The sequence below is a fragment of the Clupea harengus genome, chromosome 17 (genome assembly GCF_900700415.2).
Source record: "Clupea harengus chromosome 17, Ch_v2.0.2, whole genome shotgun sequence".
Taxonomy (NCBI): domain Eukaryota; kingdom Metazoa; phylum Chordata; class Actinopteri; order Clupeiformes; family Clupeidae; genus Clupea; species Clupea harengus.
The window spans coordinates 703,332-725,218 of NC_045168.1; the positions used below are offsets into that span (position 1 = coordinate 703,332).

Here is a 21,887-nt window from a genome sequence, read left to right on the forward strand (position 1 = left end):
CAGGTCAAGCACATGTCAGTCTACGCCATTGCGTCTTATATTGAAGCTAAAATGGCCAAACGTGTAGATGCTAATGATGATGTTGTGTGTGTTAGCCTAGTGAAACCAAAATGTGATGCTGATGTTAAGAAAAACAAAAACTGGCTTTACGGAAGGACAATAACAGCTCATTTCTTGTTTGTTTTGAAGAACAAAGCTGGGTGGATTCCCAGTTCGGATTTTATAGGCCTGGTTCAAGGCCCTTACAAATGAATCTTCCAAAGACTTCCCAGAAGTTGTGTTATTTTTAGAAATATAATATTGGGAGAGCCTTGCCTTTTGGGAGTGCAGGATGATGTTTAGCCTGTGTGTTCGAGTAATGATTAATGGCAATGCCTTACTTCTGGCTGTAGACTAACAAATTAAGCCGAGCAAGCCTCTAAGCCAGGGCTGTGAAATGCTCCACATCTCTGTTCAATAATCCCCCTTTTTCAGGCTGGTTCATGTACATTTCACTGGTTTTGTTTTCAACCCCTGAAACAGAGTATGTGAACCAGCAAGAGACCGTGCTGTGTGACATGATGAACCCAAACTACGAGGACCGCGGAGAGGTTGACAGCCACGGTGTTGACGGCGGTCGCCACGGTGATGATGATGATGATGATGACGACAATGAAGACGGGTACTGTGAGGTGCTCAGCGGCAAACCGGAAGGGCCGGAGTACCTAAACACGGCCAGGTGTACACTCCCCCGCTCGCTCTGTGCCAACCTGGACAACCCGGACTACCAAGAGGGCTTCCTGCCTCTGGACGGTCCCAGAAGCCTCTTCCTGCCCGCCGCTGAGAACCTGGAGTATCTGGGGCTGAGCACTAAAGCACAGGCCCCAGCCCGTTAGAGGTCCAGGTACTGGAAGGTAGCAGCAAACTGCAGATATGGGCCAGATTGGGTCAAGGGTCAAGGGTCAGCTGGTACCCATGTGGGCCCTGGCCTTGGTTTGAAACCGATTAAGGTCCCAATCCGGAATGTCACAAACTTGAATTTTATCCAGCAGTGTTATTTAAGACTTGATGGACAAGTGTAGGGGTGTATGAGTGTGTGGTGTGTGTGTGTGGGGGGGGGGAAGAGAGAGAGTTGGTACACCCATGTGGGAACTGACTTTGAAATTCAACAATAGGCCCTTTAATTTGGCTGCCAGTGAGTCGCAAGCAGCTGGAACCCTCCGGATAAATGGGCTCATCAACTCATCCACAGGATAAAGGTGGCGGATGCTCACTGGCGACCCTTTAACCTCACTCTGAGCCATGTTCCTCTCCAGAGGAGCTTCTCGTTCTCAGAGATCAGCAGCGGAGGAAAGGACCTGAACAGAAGCCCGTTGGCCTGGACCCATCCCTGTTGCTGGCAAATACACATGCAGGAGTGCTGATAGAATGAAGGCTGTTTTGCAGCAGGTTCAGTTGTTCTGTGATGAAACGTGAACAGGCCGAGGGGAGTGTACACAACTACAGCTCTACAAGTACTTGAAATAATTACCCATTTCTTCTCCAGAGATGGCTATGTACTCATAATAGTAATTCATTCAATTTACAAATAGTTCAACAAACTGGTTTCTTGTTTTCAAGACTCGTAGCAGGACTTGATACAGGCAACTTCATGTTCCCATCTCGTCCAATGTAGAACAACTCTTGAACCACAGACAATTGTTAAGATGTTACATTTTTCAGTCTAAGTAGATTTTTAGATGTTCAACTGTGAAATTGGTACAAAAATGTGTTTTTTGATGTTGTTTACTTGTGTACAAAGTATTCACAGAATGTTGTAATAGTAGGGTTTTTTGGAATGTCATTTTGAAGCAGTATTATTGTTATTCAGGGACTGATTTTTAACAGGCAAGCAATATGTTCTGGACAAATCTGTAAAGTAAGCAAGGCCACCTAATAGCACAGCAGAGTAAGCATACATAACTATTAATTATTCAATCAAAGTCACTTTCAGCACAAAGCCTTCAATAATGCAAGGGGCACACTGCAAGAAAACAACACTGTATTGAGTTTGTGAATGAACAATGGGACAGTAATGGACAAATATAGCACAGGTAGCATTTTTATCATTAAAACACTCTGACGTGACCTTTCCCAATTCCAAATTTCTCAGAGCTGTGGCGTGATTGCATTGATGCTGAAGAGAACTCACTGACCATGGAGGGACTTTGACAGAGCTGTGATTTCAGCACATTTTACACTGAAATATTCTCAATATAAATAAAATATTGCATTTTATGAACTAAAGGAGAAAGATTGAAGACAGAGTAGCATTAAAGCTTTTAACTATCCTACAAAACCGCAACCAGGATTACAAATAGAAAAAAACATACTGACTCAAAAACGGCATATTGATACATTCTGATTGACATTAGTGTAAATAGAGATTTACATATTATGGATGCATTTCTGTTCAGTGTGAGTATCCAGAATAGTTATCCTTCAATCACATGTTAAGTGTTGTTAATACATCGTCTCAATTTGCCGTTCCTGTTGTTTGTTTCCTACAAACAAGAGAACGTGGATGGAAATGGTCTTGTAAAAACAGTTTACCTAATATGTATACCAAAGATCTGGCTCGGTTTCACCGACAGTTTCTAGCAACTGGTGTGTTTTTAGGGATATGATAGAAAGCACATTCAAATAAATTGAATTATTCAGTTTCAGTTCAGAGTTCAGTTTTTTTCCACTATTCATCCATCAAACTCGCTTGAAACACTGCTTTGGTAGTTTATACAACATTTTGTATGGTGCAGAAGTGATAAACTGCTGATAGATACCATTCTAGGAGAATGTGTTGTGTGTGATGACTTCACTGGTAGTCTTATGATGTGATGCACTTAATTGTAGGTACGTAGGTGTACAGTTTTACTGCACTTAATATTTACATGTTTGCGATTAACCAGTAGCCTATGTTGCAATCCAATAAAAAAAAAAAACATTTGGACACGTATGGTGTAATTGATATCATCGGGAAATCTAATGATAATGATACTGTATGATGTATCAGTATCCTCCTCGTGAGAACTTCGGAACACCATCAGCTTATAAACATCTGTTTTGAATTTCCTCGTCTTCGCATGTTGTAAGTGTGACGCTCGATATCGGGACACGGCGGGCCGTCAATTATGTCACGAGTGCCGTGTCTGGCTCGGGTCGCCCTCCTGTGACAGTTTTGGAATTCCTCTAACTGCTCGTAGAGAGGCCGAGACAAAGGCTTTTGACGACAACCCAAGTCCACGTCAAACTTGACAGTCCCATAAGTAAGCTTTGGGATTTGCGCCACTATGTGGCTAAAATATGTACATACAAGCTAAACAAATCCAGTTTCATATAGGGTAAGATTCACCCGTCACCCGTTTTCACAAATCGTACATCTTCCCCTGCTTTCAGATTGAGTAATCCTGACAGTTTAATAAATTATGGATACGTAAATTTTCTCTTTCTCTTAAACACACTAAGGGAAAAAAAGACAAAAGGCTGTATTTTTCCTTTCTGGTTCTAAATTACCACTGTTAATAATTATTGACACACACACACACACGCAAGTGCATGATTAAATATAAGACTTTAATAAAACTTACATTATTCTTTTTAACAACATATACAATGCCTCTTAGTTTAGCTGGGCATTCTTTGAATGATGACATTTTGCAAGTGGCCTTATGCAAAAAAACAACAACAACCATTCAAATGCCTGCATCAGTTAAAGTCCAGCATGTCCAACATGATACTGACAATAACCTGCACGTCCTCCTTCCAGTGTAACCAATCCAAGGCCAAGGGGAATGTTGATTAGTGTGAGGTAAACATGTCTTTTCCAGTCAGTTGGGCGCACCTCCCATCTCCCATCTCCTGGCCGCTTAGACAGCAGCTGGCTTCATCAAGGCCAGCTCTCCAAATGTCTGTTTGAAGTGGGCCACGTGCTCCTCACAGTGCTCCCCTACAGTGATGGCAGACAGAGAGCAAGACTTACGAGGTGTTGGCGCAGTGCGCCTCCCAGCATATAAATCTGCTCTGGCTTTAGGGGAGTGCTTTGGGTTCTAATGACGCTCATAAAGAGCACTACCATGACATTTTTATATGTCCTAAACTAGAAAAAGTATTACATGATCTTTTGGAAGCCAACTAGATTTTTCATTTTTTTTAAATCTTACACCAGACTGAATAAAACTTTTTCTGAAATTAGTAACAAATGGCTAATTAGCAGAGAATTGGAAAGTATGCCTGTATTTGTCCCACAAAACAGCAGAGCAAGCACAACAAATCAAAACAAACAGTGAAATACAACAGCGGTACTTTTCCTCACACAGAAAGCTGAATATCACAAAGTAGCTGCCAAACAATATGGATAATTACGCTGTCCCACCCCACCCCAATGAAGTCATATCGGATCATCATCACTCTCCCGATACTGACTTTGCTCTACACAGGAGGAACAGTGCGCCATCTAGTGTCCACTACACATCCTAAAACGCATACAAAGGCCTCTTTCACATGACATTGACATGACAATTTGAGACAAAATGGATCCATGTCAGAAAGACAAACCTGGGTTGAAGCCTGGGTTTCCGCGGAGACGATGGTTTCGCTGCTCGAAGAATCGGAAGATGGTGTAGAAGAGCATGGAGTCGCTCGTCTGCCGCGCTGCATCCAGAAACTTCCGTGCCGACACGTTGTCGTGGCCACCGACACTGCGGACAAACCGCAGGGCACCAAGAACCTGCTGCTTGGACAGGAGAACCTCCACAATCTCGTCATTAGCGGTGGAGAGCCTCTGTTGAACACACACAGACACACACAAAGGAGCACAAACAAACACATCATAAAGTATCATGAATCAGTTACAATAACAGACGCTCCATGAAAGATGGCTAGTTTCCAAGGGAGGACTTCAACTAATTGAATTGTAATTGCCAGAGAAAATCACATATAGAGATGACATGGTTTCACTTTCTGCTATAATATGCCGGGCTATCGTGGCACTGTAGCACTCCTTGGCACAGGCCAAAAACAGCACATTTCACGGTTTTATGCCAATCCATTAAGAACTTTTCCAGCAGCAGATCTGTTTACATTCCCCATGTTATGCATGACCTACCCGACCACAGAACCACATGCAGTATAACAAACAAATAGTCTTCCTCAACCTTTTTCATTAATTCATTAACCACTATAGTGAACACAGACTGCAGACTTCACATGGGGAGGACTAATATAGCAGCCAATTTTTGGGAAAAATAAGTAGACACAAAAACAGTAATCATTCATACAGGATGTCAGGGCAATGATGAGGAATGCTGGGTAACAGGAAGAAGTGCGGAGGTCTAGCGGTACCTTGAGCATGTCGAGGGAGAGCTGGTGGGCAGGCGGATAGGTGCTTTCCAGGGAGAGAAGCAGACAAGCCTGTGATGGAGAAACAAACATTGACTCAGAGCATCATCTCAGCTCATTAAAGCCCATTTTTGCACAGTGCATTATCCAATGACTCAGATGTCCCCCTGCATCAGTGCTGTTACTACGATACAGTACATTTACAGTACAGTGAATCATTCAGAACAAACTTCAGCTCAAATTACTTACTTTGGAGTAAACAGATTTATCAGTTTATAATGTTACTTGGTGCTTAAAGTCATGACACAGACCAAAACAGGGATATCAACAGACCTGATCTGCTTTATAGGGTGCGTTCGCCAGGGTAACGCCTGTATAGATGACCCACACGCTAAAAAATGTGTAAAATAAAGAAATCATTTTCACGAGGCAGAAATGCTTTCCACAAGGCTTGTAGGCTGTTACCTTTCTGACGTTACAAGCCTTGAGGACAGCATTTGTTGCCTCCAGAAGATGCCTCTTTGAGGTTTGTTCCCTTTTTGTTTTTGCCGTGTGCGGGTCACCTACACAGACTTTCAACAGACCCAATGGGGACACTGGCTGAGGTTGTGGGGATACCATGTGGCAGCTCTGGGCCCCAGACTTACCAGAGGCTTGGAGTCGCTGAGAACGTGGTACTGAAGGAACTGGTGCAGCATGTAGAAGAGGTTGTGATGCACCAGGGTCTTAATCACCAGCTCATACAGATAGTGCTAGAGGATCACACCGATAGCTGCATTAGTGCTAATAAATCAGCTTGGACTAACACAGTTTATACAGATACTGCGCTAAAATCGTTAAAATAGTTAAAAACGTTTTGTTCCGTCATCAATACACAAACTGATAGATGGACAATATGGTCAAAGTCTTGGACAGAAATCATTCATTAAATTGAATTGTTAACAAGAATATTCAACAAAGAGCCATTACCTGAACCATAGGGACTGGATACTGAATCATTTGGGACACTGAGGCACTGAACACTTAAAGAGCATTGTGACTTTTTCTAGCAAAAGCACGGCATTGCTGTGCCGTGATTAAGGGATTGTGGCGACACTTTGATTAGGAACACAGCTGCACATTGATAGGAAGGGGGGAACGTACCTGCACAGTGATTTGGTACTGATTGAGAGAGCGGATATATTCCATCAGGACAGCAATGACAAACTTATGGGAGACACCCTGTTAAACAGGAAACAATGACAATGGGCATTAGGAGCAGGCTTATTTATTCCATATAGTACCCCCTTTTTTTCAAATGATTGTCATTTCGCTTTAGAGAAATACAGGGATTCTAAATCGGACTAAAACTGGCCATTTGTGATGAAACAATACTTTGTGTAAATTCGACGGCAGAACCCAAATATTCAGCTGATTGAGTTACAGGAAATGCTTTTAAAAAAAGAGCGTTCCAGCTCAACGAACCTTGCGCTCCGTGAAGGCAGACAGGACGTGAGTGTACATGTCTGACTGGTCCACAACAGCCTGTGTCCTCAACGGTTTCTTATGAGAGGCGCTCGAGCGGCTGGGGCCTGACTCCATTGCCTGTGCGGGGGTACGACATCAGTTAGCACACGTGTCTGCGTCATAGGAACATGCCTGCATCATAGGAGGCTCAAGAAAAGATCTGAAATCTAAAACTATGCTGTGAATCTTTTTTTTAAGTACATTAATGCAGACAAAAAATGATCAATAATGACAGATATCTATGATGGTTTGTATCTGTAATACTTATGATATGTGATCTTTAATAGATGATTATATCAGAATTTGATCACACCGGATGGTAGAATACTTACCACAGTGTAAGACTGTTCTGCCTCCAGGTATTCTTTATACACCTGGTTAAGTTTGTCAAACACTGTAGCCACCACAGAGAGACTCCCCTTCTCCTCACTCACCAGCACTGCAACAGGAGGAGACTGAATCGGTTAGTTTGGCCACAGTTGAGGGCCCTCATTCCATTTTGCACTTATATTGGCCTTCACGTGTAGTTTTATAGCAATATATATATATATATATATACACAGTATATTGTATATAACACACACGTGTACATATTAACATGCAAATAATGAGGGTAAATTATGTTAGAATTATATTATAGCAAAAAGCAGCCATAAAAAAGTTTCCATATTAACAAACAATTAAGAACCATTAAGTGCTGTAATTAAATCTTTTTACAGATGTTTATGACTGCAGTCATAATTAGTTAAAATGAGTTAAAGGAAAATTAGTTAAAGGAATGCTAAGGATTCTTGAAGATCACAGGACATGACAGGGTCAGCAGTCGTACTCTGGGAGCACACGGACAGGATCACCATCTTGCAGTCGCGTCTGCGCAGCAGGAAGTCCATGAGTTTGCCTTTGTCCTGCAGGAGGTTGAGCGTCGGCTGTAGCTTCACCGTCAGGTACCAGAGGTAACCTGAATGAACAGGACATTTCCGTCAGGACATTTATTTTGATTTGTTGCTCAGACACTGTCGCACACATTACAAAAGGCTCAACTGCTGAGTCATATGGTACATTTCCCTTTCTCACCTTAGTCTCGAGGGAGGAAGGAAGGAGGGGAGGAAGGAAGGGGAAATGTCTGAACACAAGGGTTATTTTGTCACACTTTGTTACTGGCACAGGGGAACAAGCACTAACACAAACTTTTCTGTTGCAGACCTTCCTCCAACATCCGAGCTTGTGCGTGTTCGCCCGCGGTGGCAGTAAAATGTGAATGAACAACCTTGGTGAGCAAATGATCCTCCTGGCAGACACATTGTGAGTAACAACAGGCCTCTGTGCCAAAATAAAACACCTTTTAAGAGGGGAGAGAACGGTGTATTAAACACTGAAATATGAACGTCCGTCTTACCTTCACTGGCACTGATGATGATGTCAGGTTGAAACACACTCCAGGTGGAGGAGTCTTTGAGTCGTAGTTAAGGAATACTAACAGCAGGAGGAGACGACCGCCTCAAAACTGGACAGTAGAAACTCTCCTTGAGCAACATGTCTCACTGCATCTACTTTCTATCATGTATCATGTTCTCTTGTAATCAACTACGATCCCTGCTCAAAGTGGCTGTGCGAGAGAGAGAGAGAGAACTCTTACAAACCAGATTGGAGATTTCAACACTGAACAACTAACTGTATTGCATCAATAATCGTTACTCTTACACTGACATTTCTAGACTAAAGTAGGGCTCTCTATTTCTTGTATATTTCTTGTTTATTTTCTTTATTTTTTTGTCATGTTTGTGTATGTGTTTTTTTACTCCAGCGACTCCTTATACTGCCACTGTGTGTGCGCCTTCAGTGAGAGTATGTGTGTGGGTGTTTTTACTTGTGTGTGTGTGTGTGTGTGTGTGTGTGTGTGTGTGTGTGTGTGTGTGTGTGTGTGTGTGTGTGTGTGTGTGTGTGTGTGTGTGTGTGTGTGTTTAGGGTCAGGAAGGATACAAAGCTCACAGGCCACAGGGGCTTGGCTAGGGGCTGCTGCAGGGCCTGGGAAAGGAACACAGACGCTATATTATAGTGACGGGCTGCTTTTAAATAGAATATCTATGATATCAGTGAATCATGCAAACCTCCTTCCTAAAATGTGTCACAATGCTAATGTTACTGTTAATAACATAAATATCCAGGTTATATTCCAGGTTCAAGGTAAAAAAAACAACATAAAATCTGCTACAGTTAGAATAATGATAGGGTTCTTAAAGTATCTTGATATTTACACAATTTGTATGTGATGGAGATAATTTGCAAACACTGTTAATTACTTAAGAATGTATGAATCATGTGCTTATGAAATGGCTTTTCTGTGTGTGAGTGTAACTTAGAATATTAGGTGCCACTTAGTCTGCATATGTACAAGAGCATGTTTAGACCAGAAGTGATAAGAAGGGTCGAACTGTGCTTCTTCCGACCTTGCAAAACTTCCATCCTTGCCTCGGACGTCAGAAATCCACCACGTGGTTATCCCTGTTGAACGCTCAACTTCTGTCTATATAAACCTTGTGCGATGTGTTTAATATTGCTTCACTTTCAGCCTTGTGCTGGGGGTGAGCCCGATTGCAATTGTTCTTGTTGTTTGTCTAATAAATATACTTATATGCAGCTCCGGAGTCCTGAGGTAACTAGGGTGAATTTTCACCTATCAGTATGTATTTTATTTATTTGTTTCATTCATCTCTTTGAATTCATCAATATTTTCTAGGGCTCGCTTCTCTCACCTTTGTCTCTATCTGGATTTTAATATTCATAACAATAAATGTAAGTCATCTGCTGAGGAGGATTATAGAGCCACTGAAACGTTTGTGTGTGTGTGTGAGAGGGTGGATGTGTACCTGTCCGAGGGATCTTATAGGGGTGGATGGAGAGAGCTGGGAGAACTGGCTGATGGACATTTACAGGACAGTCTGGCTCTTGTAGCTTGATGTCAAATATAATGGAGGTCTGGGAAAAGGCGAAAAAAATAAATCTTTAACAAAATCAAACAGTTACTCCTTCCATTAAAGAATGTTTAGTTCACCTACTCAGTGGGACGTCTGTGCTGAGCACCATGTTGAGAGGTCAGACTGGTTAGACAGCGGGCATGGATTGTTAATGTCATAAAGCAAGGTGCATGGAGTGTTTATGCTAAGGCGGGGATCACGCCGAAAATAAGGAAGCAGCAGCAACGATGCTCAGACCATAACAATTCTATTAGTTTTAAGTTCTATCTCATTGCTAAGTGAAGTACTCATTTCAGTCAGAATTTATTTGAATGGTCCCCTATAGACTATATACAGATGTTCAGATTATAAACAAACTATCTGTTGAAAGGCTGTTACAATTTATGGTTAAGGTTAGGGTTAGATATTGGGTGTGGTGAAGTTGATGTTTTGTGAACAATTAGAAAGTCTGAACTTGAATTTCAACAAACCATCTGTAAAGTCTCTGTAGGTGGACTATGCATTGCAAATAAAGTGTTACCCTAATTTCTGTACAATGGAAAGAAATGTCTAACTACTAATAAGATATCTTATTGCTTTGATTGGTCAGAATGCTTGAAATGTTCTAAGGATACATTAAACTGACTCTGACACTGAACCAACGCCACTAGCGTAATGCTAGCGCTGTCGAACCATAGCAAACAATGGAAAATCTGCTAATACTACTAGTACTACTGCTAGTCAGTGTGTTTCCAACCTAAGATAATTTAATTGAATCTGAACTTTCATCACAGTGCCCAACATTTGTATCACTACTAACAGAAAAGGCAATTAGTATTCCTGGTCTGAGAGTGCCAATGCCTTCTGCCGTGTCTGATTGCATTTCAGGGGTAACTAATGTCAAACAGTCACACTTTCCCAAGATGAGAAACACAGGGCTGAGAACAAAAAGTCTGACACACAAACACACACATACACACACACACACACACACACACACACAAACCAGATACTCACTTGCGAACTCTGATGGTGCACCACTACCAAGTTATCCACCACATTCAGTGCAAATTTCCCTGTAGTATTCAGCTTCAAAACATGAGTCTTCTTACAGGCTCCCTCTCTACGCACAGACGATACAGGGGATAGACATGGAGGAGGACATGAATAATACATATCTTACATTTCAGAGCAGAGGATGGAGGGAAACAAACACTTTTGGAGATATGAGCATCTTCCGCCTACTGCTGGAAACAGTCCACATACCTAGGCAGGTGATAGAGCACTACCTCCGCACCAGGGCTGTTAGTGGTTCTAGAGTGATGCTTCAGGTACATCACATATAGCTCGCCATATCTGAAACAATGAGTGGAACATTAATGGACAACCAGATAGACATGCCTGCTCCTTTAAAATGATTTTGTTTTTTGTATATTTGACAAGATTTTATCATTTTTAAGATGCATTTAATGTTTGACTGTGGGGCATTCAAAGACTAACTGTATCACGGCATATAGAATCAGAGTAAAAAGCACCGCACATGTCCCTTACATTGTGGCAACGGCGATATCTCTCTCGGAGAGGCTAAGTTTGGCAGGTTTGGGCACCGCAGGCAACTCGATCTCAAATTTGGACATCTTGGACATGGTTCCGCTCTGAGGAGACAACACAGCGAGTGATATGTTGTAACAGGTGTGACATGAAGCGGAGAGACCCTCAATGGCACTATGTTTTTGGCCGTGTGCTACATATTGTTGGGGATGGATGTCTGAATGTCTCTATTTGAACCCATCAGGGCATGCACATTCAAACTGATTACAGTAAGAACACATTTGACTTGTTGTTGAAGATGGAAAGTGTAATACCTCATCAAACATTTACAACACAGTTCATGCCGGTACATTCTAACGGTCACTCTTACCAGGCAAACTAACATAGCTAGTATCAGAACAGTATCAGGTCCGAAGATGGTTGCTCACTTTGAAGGCGAAGGGCTGCAGCACGTTGCCCTGGACTGTGGTGGAGAGCAGCAGCACAGCGGTCTCTGGGCAGTACATGTACCAGTTCACATTGATGCTCTGACTCTTCAGCAGCTTGAGGGTGCGTTTGTCTGGCAGGACCTACACAGAGACGTTCAAGAGATTTACATTTACATTTAGTCATTTAGCAGACGCTTTTGTCCAAAGCGAAGTACAAGGGAGAGAACAATCAAGCTACGAGCAATAGAGACCAAGTGTAACAATAAAAACTATTTTACATAAGAAATAGAAAAAAAAGTGCAGAAATTGAACTACTTTAAGTGCAAGTTAAGTACTAGTAGAAGTGCAAGTTAGGAAGGGAGGTGCTCTTAAAGGTAGAGAGGGACGCCCCTGCTCTGTAAGAAGCTCTTCAAGACCCAACTCTTCAGAGAGCACCTCCCCTCCTAACTTGCACTTCTACTAGTACTTAACTTGCACTTACAGTAGTTACATTTCTGCACTTTGTTTATATTTCTTATGTAAAATAGTATTTAAGTAAGAGATGCCATGAAGCTCGTGGTGCAGCGCTGTGTTACGACAGCAGTGCCTTTCAGAACATCCTTTTCTTCAAATACAGCATGACATCTAAACGTCCTGTTGCTAGGGGAGACCCACATGAAGGCCACCTCACTGTACCTCATTTGCTTGTCCCCTCAACTCAAAGGAGACGTCAATAAACTTGCTCATTTTGCAAAGAAACAGCAACAAAAAAGGAAACTGATGAAAGGCATTACCACTTTGTGAATGAAAGTAATAACTTGTGTGCGCTATAAATTACATGATTCACAAGACTTGTATAGAATTATTGTTGATATAGATTTGTTTTTCAAAACCTCAAATGTTCCTGTATAATGTTTTTTACCTGGTAGAACTCTATTCCTTGGTCTGTGATGAATACGATCTCATTCCAGTTTGTCCAACAAAAGCCTAACACACTAGCATTTTTAGTCTGTAGGGAAGACAAACAGGAAGAAAGCCTCAAGTACACACTGACAGACAATATGTTAACCTTATACTCCTGTTACTTAGAATGATACAATACCTTGCACTCATGAGAGAATTCGATGTGTGGAAAATCCGGAATAAAGTTGATAAAGTCCTGGATGGTGGAGGGAGGGAGGGGGAGAGGGAGAGGGAGGGAGAAAGAAAGAAAAAGAGAGAGAGAGAGAGAGAGAGAGAGAATATTAATTATATTAATTTGTACTCATTTCATTTTAAATGTGATTTACAATTACATTAATGCAAGCACAGCATGACATAATGTGCAATGTCTAGACTAAACTAGCTGTGACAATGCCAGGCATATTTAACTGCAACATACTATAAAACTAAAAAATTATAATCATCCACAAAACAAATCATGAAACAATATTCAGTCTATGTGCAAATACCTACAACAGCTTCATTCCAAACACTTACCACTGACTTTGGAGTCCTCTGAACAGCCAATATCTTATTTCCGAGAGAAAACTTGATGCACTTCACCTCACCTTTGTCATCCATTCTGTGAATTGTAACAATCTTTAGTTTCATGAGTTTGGGGATTAAGGAAAGAAGCAGAACACCGATGTCACACATGTATACCTGAATGCCACTGAACTTTTGTCATCTGGACCTTTAACCACAACACCAGTGGCTCCTCCAGATCGGACCGCAAACACCTGATAGAGAAAATAAACATCGAGAATTAACATGCAACAACTTTAACATCAAAACCACAAGAAGCAGATATAACAGGCTCAGCGTAATGACACAAAGTGATAATCTAACTAACATTAGAGACAGATGTATGCTGCACAGAGACATGTCAAGTTATCTGCTGTAGTCACTCATTCTCACGATGCAGCTACTAGCTAGCTACAGCCTCTATGATCTCGGCCGCAACACTCACACGGTTTGACAGTGGTAGTGTCAAGTGATGCTGTGTGTATCTAACACGAGACACGGTTATTAATTCGAAGCTGTCTGCAGGCTAGCTAAGTGGCTATCCCAGCTTCAGAAGTCCATTCGGATCATCGAATTACATGTGCAAGTGCTCATGACAGTGCATCGCCTTTTCTTTACTTTTATTTCATGACAGGGATATAGATAGGTGACTTGGTGAAAATATCTCTATGCCAGGAAGCTGGTTGTCACAATAAAGTTAGCTAACAAACGTAGATAGGACTCACTATGTAGGTTAGCATACTAGCTAGCTAGTAATGGCTAACTTAATTACATCTTATCTGCGTAGCTAACGTTACCTGTTTATTGGCCTCGTCGAAAAACACGTTGTTGACACTGGAAGCATGTTCGAATTGCACAGGGTTTTCACAAAGCTCCAGGTAGTATTCCTCATTCATGATTAGAAGCATGCATTCCCTGGAAGCAGTTCTGTTCCTGTTTTTTTTTTTACCCCAGGATCATGTGACAGCGCACAGTAATGAGGGCGTGACCTCCGTGTTAGGAAAGGATGTGTTTAAAGGAGCAATGTACAGATTTTCTTGTCAAAACGTTAAAACCATTTAATGGTAATTTTCAAGGATTTGTAACCACACATATTTCTTCTATGTTTCAGGTGTCTTACTGTATTTATGTGAATTTTTCAGCCCTAACAGATAGACAAATAGGCCCACATTATATTTTGTACAACCCCAAATCAGAAAAAGTTGGGACGGTATGGAAAATGCAAATGAAAAAAGAAAGCAGTGATTTATAAATGTACCTTGACTTGTATTTCATTGCAGACAGTATGATACACAAGACAAGATATTTCATGTTTTGTCTGGTAAATATACATCCAATCCTGCCATTCAGACCTGCAACACATTCCAAAAACACATTCCACGTGGACAGTTTAGGGGTAGTAATGAGGTAGAATAATTAAATAATGATGTGATTTGAAACTAGTGATGTCAACAGGTCATTGTAATCATGATTTGGTACAAAAGCAGCATCCAGGAAAGGCCTAGTCCTTTAGGAGCAATGATGGGCCGAGGATCGCCAGTTTGCCAACAAATGCGTGAGCAAATTATTGAAATGTTTAAAAACAATGTTTCTCAAAGAAAGATAGGAAGGGATTTGGATATTTCACCCTTCACGGTGCATAACATAATTAAAAGATTCAAGGAATCTGGAGGAATTTCAGTGCGTAAAGGGCAAGGGCACAAGCCTAAGCTGAATAACCAGACAGCACTGCATCAAGAACCGTCATTCATCTATAAGCGATATAACCACATGGGCTCAGGATTATTTTGGAAAACCTTTGTCAAGCTCTACAATACGTAGTAACATTAACATTTAAAAATAATAATAATTTCCCTCGGGATTAATAAAGTATCCATCTATCTATCTACATCCACAAATGCCAGTTAAGACTTTACTGTGCCAAAGGGGGCCTTATGTTCACCATGTCCAGAAGCGCCGTCGACTTCGCTGGGCTCAGAGGCATCTGGGACACACAGTGGAAGCGTGTATTGTGGTCAGACAAATTAGTATTTCCGATCTTTTTTGGAAGAAATGGGCGCTGTGTGCTCCGGACCGAAGAAGAAAAGGACCATCCAAGCTGTTACCACAACAAGTCCAAAAGCCAGGGTCTGTCTGGGTATGGGGTTGTGTCAGTGCCCTTGGCAAAGGTAACTTACACTTCTGTGATGGCACCATTAATGCCGAAAAGTACAGAGAAATTTTGGAGCAACATATGCTGCCTTCAAGACTACATCCTTTTTCAGGGACGCCCATGCATATTTCAACAAGACAATGCAAAACCACATTCTGCACACATTTCAAATGCATGGCTGAGGAAGAAACGTGTGTGTACTGGCCTGCCTGCAGTCCTGACTTGTCCCTTAATAGAGAATGTGTGGCACATTTTGAAACGCAAAAGACCCCGTACCGTTGCACACCTTAAGACTAGTTTGCAGGAGGAATGGGACAAAGTTACACCTGAAATACTTCATCACTTGGTGCTTTCAGTCCCTAAACATCTTTAGCGTTGTGAAAAGGAATGGCAACATTACAAAGTGGTAAATGCTTTACTGTCCCAACTTTTTTTGAAATATGTTGCAAGAATTGAAATTGAATTAAGTTTCAAGAATCAAATTTATGAGGTAAAACATCAAATAATGTGCTGTTGTATTGTTTTCAATGTAATACAGGTCAAAGAGAATTTACAAATCACCGTTTTCAGTTTTAATTTAACATACCGTCCCAACTTTTTCTGATTTGGGGTTGTATAAATGTTCATTACATGTTTTATGAGGCCCAGATAGCTGACTGCAAGCACAAGGGTTCTAGTGATCGAATTTCCTGTGAAGATCACTTGGATTCTATACCCTGTGCAGTGCATTGGGAGCAGGGGACACAGCTCAGAGACCCTTGCTATTGGAATGCAACCCACGAGGACCACAGCACAGTGAAAGTTGTCCACTTGACATACCTTAATACATACTGTATTACTTTTTTATTTGTCAGTGTGGTGTTTGATTGTTTTTGGTTGCATTTCGGTGAGGAAGCCAGGAATGCAGAATGAAAGCATTACAGTTATGTTCATACTGTGATTCACATATTCCGAAAAGGTTAAGTATTTTAATCCCTCTAGAGGTAGCTGTGATGGGAAGTGCCCATCCTACAATTACTTTGAGTTATGAGTCATGTGACATTCATACACCACAACAACCATTCTTGTTTTCAATGATAATGCAGTTCACTTGAAATTTGGTACGATAGAAGACATTCCTCCAAAATACCTCTTCTCAACCTTGACGGATCAACGCATTCCAACACATATAGTGTGAACGCACTATTGCGTTGCGTTGCATGTATTGCTTGCGGCAATAGTTGAAAAATGTTGCCTTTCATGCAAATACGACAGCACAGGCGCTAGCCAATCAGACCGCGTCAATGCTCACGTCTAAAGAGCGCGAAGCTCCAAAAAAAAAGGAAGGCGGACCAAACTCCGTAGATGGTCGTATTTGTACCTAAAAGTTGTTTGTAGTCTTTTTTTTGCTTAGATTTTTTTTTAAGTTACCGAGAAATAGACACTGTACAATATAAAAACCCCATTATTGTAACTGAAAAATACGTCTGAGAGGATTTGCGAGGTGTCTGAGCCACCTATCTAATGTTAGCATGCTTCTACCCACAAGGTAAACAGCTTGCTAGCAGCGTGATTGGTTTGTTGACCTGTCAATCTCCCTATAACGTCTCCGTTATCAACACAACCCCATGCGCCAGACTCCTCCTCCGTCATCTGTTGGATCAACACATTGCAACGCACACGTCTGAGTGAAGCATGAGTCAGCCGTCAGACAAGGTCCGACGGGGAAGTGAGGAGTGTATAGGGTGTGAAACAGGTGCGTGTTATTGTGTGACCTTTAATCCTCTTCTTAAAGATGACTGACATGGTATGATGAATTCCAAATTGATAATAGGATCACATCCACCCCATGTTTGAAATGTTTTACAGAACTACCAGCAATATGACAGCACATACATGCCACTACTATGAGGAGACATTGGAGCAACTTCATAATAGCATGAAAGCTATGACCTTAATGACTTTAACCTTTAGTCAAAAATCCTCCTCCAGCGCTGGACTATTCACAAGACCCTTATATCACACGTGATATAACACCTGTGGGTAAAACTGACTCCCAATTTTACACACCCTGTTAATAAAGTGTGTTAAAGAAACACAAGGGGAAAATCTAACTTCCTTCTTGACGGTGCAGGTGTATGGGTCATGGAATGTGGTTCGATGGAATGCAATGAAAGCCATTCAAAGTAGCACTTTTATCACCATCACATTCTCAGGACATGAATGACTGCTTCCAAGAAGCTATCAATTTAAGGTCAATGACAATACAAGCCTTCAACTAAGTATAACCCTAAACCCTGAGCAACCATTCCCTGTAATGATGCGTATTGAAATTATAATGAATGGTACTGACCTCGTTTACTGCCATCGGTGCATCGGTAATAAACTTGACTTTCACCGATGGCATTGGCCGATGTTCATTGGTATGTTTTCTGCGTTACTGTACAGTTACTCAGATTACCGCGAATGCGGAATAAGAGACGTCAGACTCCATTCATTCTCACACACACACGCACGCAGCCACAATTACACAGCGTCTCCCCAGTGATCACATTAAATGTGATCAATGAACATTGTTGAAAGTGTTGTTGGGTGTTTTGTGGGTTTGTGGTGCTTGTTTGCTTCACGGCGTGAAGGTGTATTGGTGTCGGGTGTTTACCGCGAGTTTGGTGTATTGTTTAATCTGCCGCGATATATATCATTCATACTGTCATACATAATATTTGCATACACCTCTACTGTTGCTAAATTATACTGATTTATACTGGGTACCCACTTTCTCATCCATTTACTATTTGCATTGCGATAACATCCATAAACTGGTTAACATACATGAAATAATGATAATAATGAAGTGTTTCAATGCTGTGATGAGATTTCTTTTTCCAATTGGGCATTATTAAGTACTGAATATCCATGGGCGTACAGTAGAGAAGTAAATAACCATAATACATAATATATGTGGTCACGGGGGCTTATCAATTGTTAATTTATTGTTGATTAAACAATACAATGCCCGAAAGTAGTCATTACAACTATTACTGAATTATCATAATGTGTGTACGCACTAAAACTTTCTACACCATTAATAATAATGAGCCGTGGTTCACCGCAAAGCTCAGGCAGCTTCATCAGGCCAAAGAGGAGGCCTACAGGAGTGGGGACAGGATCCTTTACTCACTAACGACTGCACCTCAGGAGACCCGTCTGTTCAACTCCTGAAATTTGCAGACGACACAACAGTCATCGGCCACATCTGTGATGAAGACGAGTCTGCATGTAGACGGTAAGTTGAACAGCTGGCCCTGTGGTGCGGTTGCAACAACCTGGAGCTGAACACGCTCAAAGAGTCAGGTCAGGTCAGGACTGCAGAAAAGATTATCGGTGCCGACCTGCCCACCATCCAAGACCTGTACACATCCAGAGTCAGGAAACGGGCAGGGGAAATCACTGCAGACCCTTCACACCCTGGACATAACCTATTGCAACTTCTCCCCTCTGGTAGGCGCTACAGAACACTGTTCACCACAACCAGCAGACACAGAAACAGTTTCTTCCCCCTCGCCGTCTCACTAATGAACAGTTAACTCACTGTGGCACTGTGCAATAACCCTGGATCACTATAATAACCACTGTGCAATTAAACCTACAAATCCTATTTATTTATTTATTTTCAAATACAAAATTGTGCAATACACTCCATCCTTTACTGTATAACTATACAGGCTATATATACTGTACTTTTTACGTAATTTCTCTTACCAATTAATATTTATCTCTCCACTTCTTGCAATCTCAACTTCTTTGCAATATTGGTTGTGTTTACAGTTCACATCTCCTGTATATAGCCATTCCTCCCTGTATATATTTCTTAGACCTTTGTGCTGTTGTGTTGTGTTGTGTTGTATATTTTGGGTAAGTACACAGAGAGCCACTTAACCCGGAGTCAAATTCCTTGTTTGTGCAAACTTACTTGGCCAATAAACGTGATTCTGATTCTGATAATTACAATCATTAAATTCTATACAAGGTTCAATGCCCATATAATGCATTGTGATAAATGCCTCACTTACTCATTACAATAGTGTCACCTTAGGAAAAAATAGGATATTTGTTATAATGATATAACAAGGCATTATAAATAGCCCTTACGAGGCCAACCAACAAGGATGACAGCACAGTGAAAGATGTCCACTTGACATAACTTTTTTTTGTCAGTGTGGTGTTTGATGTGTACCACTTTTGTCAGGCCACTAAATCTTATCCTCCTTCCTTCTTTCATTATTATTTATTATTATAATTTTTTTGGTTGCAATTCGGTGAGGAAGAGAGGAATGATGAGGGAAAGCATTACAGTAATGTTCATACTGTGATTCACACATTCCGAAAAGGTTAAGTATTTGAATCCCTCTAGAGGTAGCTGTGATGGGAAGTGACCATCCTACAATTACTTTGAGTTATGAGTCATGTGACATTCATACACCACAACAACCATTGTTGTTTTAAATGATAATGAAGTTCACTTGAAATTTGGTATGATATGGGGTGGAGGCCCACACTAAGAAGCAGGAAGCAGCCAGCTCATTAACATCATGTTGCATGACAGCAGCCTATACAGGCCATCCAGGATCCCAGCCCTCAGTCAGGCCGCAAATTTAAAAAAAAAAAATTTTCATTTCAAATTTAAAGATGTTAAAGTGCTCCTTGATATTGTCAGGGATGGAGACAATTGTCGTGTGAAAAGTAAGTGTTTAGGAATGCTTGGAGAACGGAAACTTTATTTCACTTCCATGGCCTATGGGGAACTAAGTCCCACTTTTATTACTGCGCACCGGTTAGTCAGTCATATATCATAACATAACTATCTAGACCAGTCTTCCAAACCTATTTTGTTGATCAGTTTGTATCTACTGTCATAAGCACAATTAAGAAACACTAGAGGGCAGTATGCATGTATCATGTAAAACATTTCACATTGCAAATTACACATTTAGACCTTTTCATATCGGTAGAGGTTTAGAGACATACTGTATCAGTTAATGATTAAATCATTGGGCTTTCATCGGCCATTAAAGCTGATCAAAGCTAATAAACAGACTGACGTTGAAGTTTCCACTTCAATAAAGAACTATCAGATTTCACAATTTCCAGGTATCATGATGAAGCTATGTTGCTTGTACAAACTGCTACTATGAGATGAAATGTGGAGCAAAGCAAGGCAACATTGTCACTCTTGCTCTCCGAAATGTGATACTGATATAATTAGAATAATTTCAAGCCTTGAGTTATCTAACATTCATCAAAGTTTGATTAACACCCAGGCAAGCTCCTTAATGACAAATTATCCAGTCCACTGAATTACGTCTGAAATAAGTGACTCCATCAATAAGCAATCCCATGACGGGAAATCTGAAGCTGATATGACACTATACTTCACTGTTACATCTTCTGCAAATTGTTTCAATATCAAAATGACCAATACATGCATATGAAAAGGTGGATGGTGTAAATGCTTACAAATGTTTGACAGAACAGCTTCTTCTCTTCTTCTCTTTGACTGCAGTATTGGCCTGGGGTTATGACTTGCTCACTCACAGGCACAGTTGCCATTTGAGGAGTGGAAAAGACCTTCAACTACACGATTCTGAAGTTGAGTGGAAGTCACCACCCATGATAACATCTGACCCAGAAAATGGAGGCAGGTCAGAAACATGATAAAGGATCAAGATTATTATCTCTACCATGCATATTTGATGCCATGAATGTAAATTTGATATTGATAGAATTGAACATAGAATATTTGAGGAATGTTTTTTTTGTAATCATTGGTGGAACTGACTGAATACTCCCTGCACTGTCAACATACAAAGAATATGTCTAGTAGCATGTATATGTATATATTATTGAAATGATTCAGTTCTGAATAACAGAACTCTCTTTGTTCATGTCATTTAATGTTGACTATGCTTTATTGAGTAGAATTCTGACATCATCTTTACTCTGATTCTCTGACTCAATGATTTTCAATGGAATGAACACATTCATTAATATATTTGTGTTTTGACAATAAAATGAGGATCACTCAGTTGGTTCCATGTAAAAAATAAAGGAAGCAAAGTGAGAAAAAAAACCCTCTTGGGTTGGGCTCTGGGCGTGACTCTGAAGAGAAGTCTTGCCTTCTCTCTACTTAGTCACCACACAACAGAAACAAACTCACACATGAGTTCAGCTTGCTGGATAGGCACCACACTCTGCTCCAGTCCTTGTTTCCCTGCCTTCATCAGGTCATGAGCTCTATCTCCAGTGGCTCACGGCGAGCATCATCATCTTCTTCGGTCGGGTCAGACACCTCCACAGGCTGTGGTCATGGGGAGCGACGCAGTGTAGTGTTCTGTGACACATGCTCAAAGCCACTATGTGATGTCTGCCTGATTAATGGCAAACATCGTGGACACAATTTTAAGACCATAGATGAAGCAT

The 21,887-nt window shown here is 41.0% G+C and overlaps 2 protein-coding genes across 5 annotated transcripts in view; one reads left to right on the forward strand and one right to left on the reverse strand.

Moving 5' to 3' along the window:
- LOC105896901 (epidermal growth factor receptor) overlaps positions 1 to 2,684 on the forward strand; it is a 43,161-nt gene extending 40,477 nt beyond the window's left edge. For all 4 annotated transcript variants that reach the window (XM_031583565.2, XM_031583568.2, XM_031583567.2 and 1 more), the window contains exon 27: positions 523 to 2,684. In XM_031583565.2, coding sequence (XP_031439425.1) covers positions 523 to 875 — 353 coding nt within the window. In that variant the 3' untranslated portion in view covers positions 876 to 2,684. The remainder of the gene's footprint in view (positions 1 to 522) is intronic.
- An 885-nt stretch (positions 2,685 to 3,569) lies between these two features.
- Positions 3,570 to 14,256, reverse strand: rmc1 (regulator of MON1-CCZ1). The gene is made up of 20 exons (XM_012823712.3): positions 14,074 to 14,256; positions 13,415 to 13,491; positions 13,250 to 13,334; positions 12,873 to 12,929; positions 12,693 to 12,779; positions 11,792 to 11,932; positions 11,364 to 11,467; positions 11,079 to 11,168; positions 10,830 to 10,935; positions 9,726 to 9,834; positions 8,839 to 8,883; positions 8,255 to 8,308; positions 7,688 to 7,816; positions 7,191 to 7,297; positions 6,817 to 6,936; positions 6,496 to 6,573; positions 6,000 to 6,104; positions 5,356 to 5,424; positions 4,570 to 4,795; positions 3,570 to 3,961 (listed from the first exon to the last, which is right to left on the reverse strand). Exons 1-20 carry the CDS (start codon positions 14,182 to 14,184, stop codon positions 3,882 to 3,884), a joined length of 1,980 nt encoding a protein of 659 aa, XP_012679166.1. The 5' UTR covers positions 14,185 to 14,256; the 3' UTR covers positions 3,570 to 3,881.
- Positions 14,257 to 21,887: the final 7,631 nt, after the last annotated feature.

Bases quoted from the DNA above. Each gene is read 5' to 3' on its own strand.
- rmc1 (XM_012823712.3), bottom strand. From the start codon at position 14,184: ATGCTTCTAATCATGAATGAGGAATACTACCTGGAGCTTTGTGAAAAC. The intron at 12,780-12,872 runs GTATTGTATCAT...TCTTCCCTACAG, and splicing joins AATTCTCTCATGAGTGCAAG to ACTAAAAATGCTAGTGTGTT. The intron at 11,468-11,791 runs GTGAGCAACCAT...TTGTCTCCTCAG, and splicing joins TGCAGCCCTTCGCCTTCAAA to AGCGGAACCATGTCCAAGAT.